Source organism: Mesoplodon densirostris, chromosome 4 (assembly GCF_025265405.1).
Source record: "Mesoplodon densirostris isolate mMesDen1 chromosome 4, mMesDen1 primary haplotype, whole genome shotgun sequence".
Classification (NCBI taxonomy): Eukaryota; Metazoa; Chordata; class Mammalia; order Artiodactyla; family Ziphiidae; genus Mesoplodon; species Mesoplodon densirostris.
Window position 1 is genome coordinate 65790568 of NC_082664.1, and position 9274 is coordinate 65799841.

At 41.3% G+C, this 9274-nt stretch overlaps 1 protein-coding gene across 1 annotated transcript; it reads left to right on the forward strand.

Annotated features, from left to right (window-relative positions):
• The first annotated feature begins 413 nt into the window (after positions 1–413).
• CFL2 (cofilin 2) lies at positions 414–3212 on the forward strand. Its single transcript, XM_060096321.1, has 4 exons — positions 414–572; positions 1657–1964; positions 2082–2158; positions 2242–3212. The coding sequence occupies exons 1-4, from the start codon at positions 570–572 to the stop codon at positions 2352–2354; spliced, it is 501 nt and encodes a 166-aa protein (XP_059952304.1). The 5' UTR covers positions 414–569; the 3' UTR covers positions 2355–3212.
• Positions 3213–9274: the final 6062 nt, after the last annotated feature.

The window sequence follows — 9274 nt, forward strand, 5'->3', positions numbered from 1 at the left end:
AATCAACTAGGGTAACCCCCCCCCCCCAGTGTTTATTCTCGTTGAATTGATGGAAGGAGATCTAAATAATTCGCGCCATCTCTGATGGGGGTTTTCCAAAAAGACCCACAACGTATGAATCCAGTCCCTTTCAGTGGAAACCACAAGCGAATAAAAGAGACACCTTGGAGCGCCATTCGCCTCACACGCGCCCAACCCCTGGAGCTGCGCCCTGGCCCTCGGGAGGCAGTGTGGAAACGCCCGCCGTGCGAGCCGGCGGACGGGACGGGTGGTGCCCCAGCGCTGAAGGCCTTCGCGTTGGGGCCCGGGGCTCGGACCACGGCCGCACAGCCCGCGGGGGCACGCGGGGTCAGGCCGAGGACGCGGGGGGGCCGGCGGGCTGGAGCGCCTGCCCGGGGCGTGCCCACGTGACCGCCCCGCCCTCGCCGCAGCCCCCCGAGCGGTCGCCGCCTTTTGGGCCGCACTCCCGGCGTGCCCCGCACTCGCCGCCTCCCGGCCGCCCCTCCTTCCCTTCGCAGCGCCACACCGCCGGAGCCCGAGCCGCCGCCGCAGCCTCAGCCGCGGGCGCTATGGTAAGGCGGGCGCGCCGACCGGGGGGCCGGGGGCCGGGGGCCGGGGGGCCGGGGCGCGGCGAGCACAGCCCCCCGCGCGGAACCGCGTGGCCCTGGGCCTGAGGCCGCCATTTTAACCTGATTTTGGCCTCCAAGGTGGGCGCTCCTGCGCTGCGGCCCCGCTGCTCTCTCTCCACCGGCCGGCCTGCCCTCCCGCCGTCAGGCCTGGCCGGCCGCTCTTCGGATTCCTGGGGGCGGGGAGGGCCCGGGCGCGGGGCGAGGATCGGGGGGGCGAGGGTCGGGGGCCTAAGTGGCGGGCGGGCGGGCGGCGGCCGGGGGCGCGGGAGGGTCCGCCGAGCTTTGCCCCCATCCCGCTCGCCGCCTTTGCCCTCCCCTTGCTACTTTTATTCCCACGCGCGCTCTCAGATTGGTACGTGCTGTAAAGCCCTTGCTGGACGCTTTCGGTGGGGGGTCTTGAGGGCCTGTCGTAGAACCCTTAGGGGGAGATTAAGGAGGTGGGAAAACTCTTGAACACGCTTTCTCGCGGTAAAAAGCTTTTACACGCGATCCGTTAGTTTTGAAGGGTCTGCATTTGAGCTGTGAGGCAATTATGTTGTAGCCGTGGGCGGTTTGGAGTTCACACTTGATTCTCTTTCCTTATGAGGAAAGGGCCCTGGGTAGGATGACTTTAAAGAAAAAAATAGTAGAAGCATTAACTGAAATCCGAAAGTGTTTTTTTAAGGCCTGCCGGGTTGACACAATACAGAAGGTATTTTTGCTGCTGCTCCTGAAGCTCTGACATCACCCAGTGAAATAGGAAACATTTCAGGGATGGGACAGCCTGTATTTGTCCCTTTACCTCTACTTGCCAATTACTTCACCATCCAAACCCCTTTTTAAAAAAGGATGAATGGGGCAGGATGAGTTAGAATCCTTAGGTGCACCATATACTGATACTTAAAATGTGGCAGATCTGATTGGACTACTTGCATGGTATGATGCAACTTTTGATATCCAGACTAAAGTGAATCCTCTCTAGGCAAACAGTAATTTTGGCTAAAACCAAAATACTTGTTCTAAATTACTGTTCTTTCTTTATTTTCAGGCTTCTGGAGTTACAGTGAATGATGAAGTCATCAAAGTTTTTAATGATATGAAAGTAAGGAAATCTTCTACACAAGAGGAGATCAAAAAAAGAAAGAAAGCAGTTCTCTTCTGTTTAAGCGATGACAAAAGACAAATAATTGTAGAGGAAGCAAAGCAGATCTTGGTGGGTGACATTGGTGATACTGTAGAGGACCCCTACACATCTTTTGTGAAGTTGCTACCTCTGAATGATTGCCGATATGCTTTGTACGATGCCACATACGAAACAAAAGAGTCTAAGAAAGAAGACCTAGTATTTATATTCTGGTGTGTAAAAACAAAAGAAAAAAGTACTTTTAAAATGCAAGGATTATTATTAACATAGTCAGTTTTGCCTTTCTTTTTCTTTTAAATAGGATTCAACAATTTTTTTTCCCCCTGTAGGGCTCCTGAAAGTGCACCTTTAAAAAGCAAGATGATTTATGCTAGCTCTAAAGATGCCATTAAAAAGAAATTTACAGGTACAAACACTGAATGTTTTGTGCAGAAGAATTGCCCTCTCTTACTTATAATAAAGTAACAGGATAATGTTTTTTCTTTTTAGGTATTAAACATGAGTGGCAAGTAAATGGCTTGGATGATATAAAGGACCGTTCAACACTTGGAGAGAAATTGGGAGGCAACGTAGTAGTTTCACTTGAAGGAAAACCCTTATAAAATGAGAGTCAAGTGCCATCTGGATCTTAAGGAGCTTCCATTTCTCCAGCTCAGTCAATTGGAATAGTATTAGGTTTTTTTTTTTTTTTTTTTTCTTCCTCTTCCCACTGGGTCCTTCCAACACAATGAATGAAGGAAATATCATTCATGTAAGCAGCCTATCAGTGATTGCCATTAGACTGTTTAATACTGTTACTTTTATGTAGAACCCAAGGAATGCCTTCCCGTCATATTTTAGCCAAAACAACTGGTTATATGCCTCCCTTGCAGCAAGCAGTACAATGAATGTGAATGTCAATGTGAATAGCTTAGAACACTACAAAGGGTTAAGCTAATTGAATGCCTTGAAAGTATTATCCACTGGTGAGATGGTAAACTTTATTCAGTATTATTTATAGTTGCACTTGATTGCAGTTCTGTGAGGCTTGAGCATTCATACACCTCACCTGCCTTGGCAAGCCTATTTTTTGTGACATGGCAGCACAGATATAATACTATGCATTGAAAGCACTTTTTTTGTAATGAGTTTAATCCCCCACCCCAAAAGGAATGCCAATTAAGTTAACTGTGTCATCAACTTATCCTAGTACCTCAGTGTTCATTCCTGTTACCTGTGTATCTTCTTAAAAGAAATAGCTGTTATTAATGCCTTTTTGTCTTCCATTGAGTACACTACTGAATAAGTGTAGGAGTTTTATGTTTACCATGTAAGTCTTGCGACACTAAAGATATTTTGAATATCAGTCATGATGGCAATTTCTGTATAAAAGAGCCTTAAATGGAACATTGTTTTTGAGATCAAACCCCACCCTCACAAAAATGGCCACGTTGCAATAAAAATTGTGGCATATTACAGAACGTTGCCTTGTTTTCCTTGGACATTTTGCAAAATACCATGTGAAGCAACTCGTAGGGTAAACAGCTATTATGAATCTCTGCACTGGTCATTTAAGAATTTTTTTGTACAACCTTCTTGCGTGATATTTTCCAGTTTGTTTTGTTTATTTGGTTTAAAAAATATTCTATCCTAAAGGCAACTAATACAAAATATTAACGTTACAGAGGTGAACTTTTATAAGCTTTATTTATTTCCTTATGTGTTAATATGATCAGGAATTATTTTTTTGCACTTTGACATAAATACTCTTCAATATCTGATTTGTTCTCTGGATAAATTAGGGTAGTTATTTTTAAATTCACGTTTACATTTCTAATTAGTTGACTAGTAGTAGAAGAAGCAGGAAGCTCTTATTGCACATTTGGTCATAATGAAAATAATTTGTAAAATGTCCTTCAAAAGTTTAATAATACTTCTCATGTTTAGGAACTTTCAGCTACTATTTCTTAATATATTTCACAAATTTGAAAAAAAATTGTTACAGCAGTCTTAAACATTAGTAGTGGGATTTGGCTGTGGTCCAGGCAGCTCTCCTTATAGAGAATTTGATCTGTTCAGTGTGAGCAGTTTGCTGTTAGCCAGAGCTATTTATGGCAAACACATGCTTTTGTATCTTGTCATAGTTATCCACAAATGGCAAAACTGGACTTGATTCTACTGGTATGCAAAACAGGCATGCTAGTAAGTAGTGGATTGTAGCTTAGAACTTAAACCCATAGCTCTGAAGAATGCTCTTATTAGAAAACAGGAAATGAAAAATCCCCCTTGTTTTAATATGTAGAAGTAATGTGAGTTAAATTTTTTTCCATATTTTCAGCAGGGTTTTCAGATGGAAACAAAAATAGGAGTTAAATGTCCAGGTTTCTGTTTAGAATTATATGAATGGCTTGGGATCTTTTGCACTGAGCAGTTTTATTTCAGGCTTCCAGCTGTCCCTGTGAATTATCCTGGATATTTTGATGGCTTTTTGGTAAGGCCAAACTCATAAGCAAAGCGTGAGAATACTGACATATATATACTAAACCATATGTGTAACCAGTACTTGTACCATGAAATTTTTAATTATTTTCCTCGTTCTTCTAAAAAATAAGGGACTCTAAATTTAAAGTTGTGCAGTATCTTTTGTTTTTATAGTGATTTCTCAACCTTCTTATATGCCTCTTTAATTCTATATAATTTCAGAGGTTAAATATTGCTTTAAACTGTGGTACTTTGATTTGTTAGATTGACAGAACTGATACTAATATTAAGTTCATCTTTGAAATACATCTTTGTGCATAAAGCCAAAAATAATGATAATTAATGGTTCATGTGTTGAGACTAATTAGGTATTTGAAATGATCATTTTACTTCACAATCAAATAAATTAAATAAAACAGTGTTCCAGTTAGCTTTAAAAAGGTATACGGTGCTAATTAGTAAAATATTGAGGACAATATTTTACTGCTAGCTTGCAAAATTATAAGTGTTTAAAAAATAAAGTATATGAAAATATGTAAAACTGTTGAGATGTGTTTACTTTGGGACGCTAAAATTTTTTTTAAACTAATATTGCAGATCAGGGAGGCACTATTATCTTTAGTCTGTTTTTTAGGATTTTTGGTTGACATACTTTCTCATTTAGAGATATCAATATTCTTTGAAAACTGAGTGTTGTAGCAATTAATTTTGACATTTTCAGACAAATGGAAACAGTTGGCATTTGTCCCAAACTGGCTATCAGCTGTTGTTTTCCATCATTATCTAAAATAATGTGGCCAACTTTGTGTATTTAATGTGCCTTTTTAGTAGGTTGGAAGAAAAGCCTCTTAGGTTTGAATTTCTCTGATACAGATTCTTTGTAACGGCTAATTTATGGAATCTAGCAAATGAGCTCTGGGAGAAAATTTTTTTAAGTGTTTTCTTGGTAAGGAATAATCTCAGCAATGGTAAATCACAGAGGGGTTGGGACACTTTTCATTAATTAGGTTTGCCACTCTGAAAAAATAATCTGGTTCAGTTCTTCATTGGTCCTGTTTTTGCTTGCAAATTTAATAATAGTTTGAGATCCCAAACAAACGTGAATATTCATTTTTCTATGAACATTAAAGCTACTAGAGATGTGCAGGCAGGCTCCAATGGATACTGCTTTTGAGACAGCATGAGTTTATAAATGTTCTGTGTCTCATCTCAGCCAATAAATAGGTCTGAGGCTTTTCTTTTGCACTAGAGCATCCAAATAATTGCTTTCTTTCCATGTAGATCAGGAGTCATCCTTCCACTTCAGTTTCCTGTCAGAAAACAATTGTGCAAATTAATCTCTCTGAACCTCAGTTTCTTTATATGAGAATGATGATATCTATCTACCATGCCTGGTTGCTGAGGATCAGATATGGAAATGCTTTTTGGAAGACAGGAAAATACTATGTAAATGTAATTATTTAAACTTCACTCTAAGTAAATATAGTTAAGAACCACGTTAACAATAAGATTTTTTTTTTTTTGCGGGCCTCTCACTGTTGTGGCCTCTCCCATTACGGAGCACAGGCTCCGGACGCACAGGCTCAGCGGCCATGGCTCACGGGCCCAGCTGCTCCGCGGCATGTGGGATCTCTCCGGACCAGGGCACGAACCCGTGTCCCCTGCATCCGCAGGCAGACTCTCAACCACTGCACCACCAGGGAAGCCCAGCAATAAGATTTATTGTAAGTCTTTGAACCTCTTTATTTTATTATTGTAACTATTTTACTTAATCTCACAGGTTGTTTAAGGACTAATTACCTGGTAAACAGGGTCTGTTTTACAGAATGAAGTATAAAGTGTAGCCCCTGAGTTGTTGTCCATGGCTGCTCTTAATCTTTTTTTTTTTTTTTTTTTTTTTTTTTTTTGTGGTACGTGGGCCTCTCACTGTTGTGGCCTCTCCCGTTGCGGAGCACAGGCTCCGGACGCGCAGGCTCAGCGGCCATGGCTCACGGGCCCAGCTGCTCCGCGGCATGTGGGATCTTCCCGGACTGGGGCACGAACCCGCGTTTTCTGCATCGGCAGGCGGACTCTCAACCACTGCGCCACCAGGGAAGCCCTCTTAATCTTTTTAGTGTAATTTTCTTTTTCACATGTGACCAGTCAAAGACTATAGATTTTTCCCCAAATTTTGAAGTAAAAAATAAAAGAAGAAGTAAAGAAATATTAATATGTGGCATAAATTTATGATCCAGGTTGTTGAAAATCTATGACTGTATATTAGTTAATTAATACTCTAGGTAATCCTTTATAGTTCTCAAGGCACTTGAAATCCATTTGATCTCCTTAGGTCCTCTTAATAAGTTAAACCATATTTCTCTGCTGCACATGAAGAAACTGAAGTTTGGAGAAGTTAAGGGACATCCCAGCTGTTGAGTAGCAAAACAGATTGCAGTCCAGTATACTTTTCATTCTGCCTTCATATAGTAACATACAATGAGTTACTAATTTTCTTTCTTTTTTTTTTTTTGTTTGCGGTATGTGGGCCTCTCACTGTTGTGGCCTCTCCCGTTGCGGAGCACAGCCTCCGGACGCGCAGACTCAGCGGCCATGGCTCACGGGCCCAGCCGCTCCGTGGCATGTGGGATCTTCCCGGACTGGGGCACGAACCCGTGTCCCCTGCATCGGCAGGCAGACTCTCAACCACTGCGCCGCCAGGGTAGCCCCTAATTTTCTTTTTTAAAAGATGGAATAATCTGACTTTTTGAGCAGGTCATAACTAATTATTTAGTATGTGTTTAAAGTAGCATCTCAAGAATACTTGAAAAATAGTCTTGGAATTTTTGTTTTCTAAGAAAGCCCATGCTCATAAAAATCTGAAATATTTCTACACTTCAAAGTTTTTCTTAGATGTTTCAGTATTGTAAGTTTATGGGATGTTTCAGTATTGTAAGTTTATGGGACTGTGAAATCCGTTTATGGGACAGATTGTATACACACATTTTCTAGAAAGCTGATACCTCTCAATCCTTTTCCAAAAACTTGGATATCTCCCTCTTGCTGTTCCTCTACCCATCTTTCTAAAGAGAAATAGTACAGTGTCTTATGGTGGTTAAACACTAGGACTTTGGTATCAGACTGTCTGGGTTGTTCAAATTTAGGCCTTTAATACTTCCTAATTGAATGATCTTAGTGATTAGGAAAATCACTTAACCTCTCAGAGCCTTAGTTCATCTAAAAAAGGGGATAATAATTATACCCCATCTCACAGGACCGTGAGGATAAATGAAAGCCCTTGGAATAGTTCTTGGCACATAGTAAGCATTCAGTAGGATGACTCTAAAATTGACAGTCCAAACCATTCTTTTTGAGAGTGAAAAGGAGAGCTAGTAATAATTATGCCTGAAGATAATTATATAATAATTATGCTAGGCTTAAGCTGGTACACTCCCAAGCAAACCAGTTCCCCTATCAAAAAGCAGGCTGATATCAACATGTGATAATTAAATAGAAGGAATTGTATTGAAGACTCAAGGTCATCATTTCAATTATACAATGTGCTAGCATACTAACTTGAGAGTCTCCTAAAGTATATGATTGCTCTTAAGTAATCAACCTCAGAAAGGTCAGTTTTGGCTTTTTATGCCTTTTTTGTTTGTTTTGCTTTCCTTTTGATTTTCATACTTGTAACTTCTCAGACACTGCATTTTGCTGTTATCAGTATGCTTTACCTATAGCAGCTTCTCTTATTGTTACTTTTCATCTCATGTGACTTGGAAAGCTACATTTGTTAGAACTGTGTAGAAGGAATTGAATAGATTCAGAGTGAGGGCTTCAGAGCAAAATGCCTGACTGAGCCTTCTAACATTCCTTATGGCTGTTCAAAGAACTTGGTGTATTGTCTGGGTTTTGGTTTTTTTTTTTTTTTTCTCAGTAAGGTTTGTAAAATAGCTGAGCTGTAGGTAAAAGAGAGATTACTGTAAACCAGTGAGGTGTCTAAAATATCATTAATATTTAAAGAAGTCATATTTGTTTTTGATTGTACTTTTGTTATTAAAGGCACACAAAAGAATTTGTTCCCATTATTAAGAGCAAGAAGGTTTATTCTTTTTTTTTTTTTTTCTTTTTGCGGTATGCGGGCCTCTCACCGTTGTGGCCTCTCCCGCTGCGGAGCACAGGCTCCGGATGCGCAGGCCCAGCGGCCATGGCTCACGGGCCCAGCCGCTCCGCGGCACATGGGATCCTCCCAGACCAGGGCACGAACCCGCATCCCCTGCATCGGCAGGCGGACTCTTAACCACTGCGCCACCAGAGAGGCCCAAGAAGGTTTATTCTTTTATTTTATTTTTTTTTTTCTTTTTGCTGTATGCGGGCCTCTCACTGTTGTGGCCTCTCCCGTTGCGGAGCACAGGCTCCGGATGCGCAGGCCCAGCGGCCATGGCTCACGGGCCCAGCCGCTCCGCGGCATATGGGATCCTCCCAGACCGGGGCACGAACCCGTATCCCCTGCATCGGCAGGCGGACTCTTAACCACTGCGCCACCAGGGAGGCCCTATTCTTGATCCAACTTTTTTAGAGTATTGAAACAGTAGGATCTGAGAACAAACATTTGATAAATCTTTAAAAATGTAAAACGCCAGTTGACTTTTTTTTTAGTTTATTAGATTTTTCTTACATGTACCCTAGACGTGTTCACTTGGAAGTAGCTTTGATTATTTTTCATCTAGGTATATAAATACTTTTCCTTTTCTTTTTTCTGTCAGCTAATTTGATTATGCATGTACAATATTTTGGTATTTTATTTGGCATAACAAAAATTTGGAACAGATTTTTTCAAATGTATAATTTTCTCACAGAAATGAAAAAGCACTTATGTTAACGGTATATTTTCTAGTAGCATTTTTTTTTTTTCTTGTTTAATAGGGGAATTTCAAATGTTTCCTTTGGGAAGATGATAGTTACTGAGTGAATCACAAAATTCCTGGGCATGTGGCCCAAAGCTTTCTGTGTGTTCCTGTGAGCTGATGGGGCTTTTTTTTATTAGCTGCAAATTAAATCACCAGATAAAAAGAAAGGCAGTTCC

Coding starts and splice junctions, on each gene's coding strand:
- CFL2 (XM_060096321.1), top strand. Junction 1,965..2,081: donor GACCTAGTATTTATATTCTG/GTGTGTAAAAAC, acceptor TTCCCCCTGTAG/GGCTCCTGAAAGTGCACCTT. Junction 2,159..2,241: donor CATTAAAAAGAAATTTACAG/GTACAAACACTG, acceptor TTTTCTTTTTAG/GTATTAAACATGAGTGGCAA.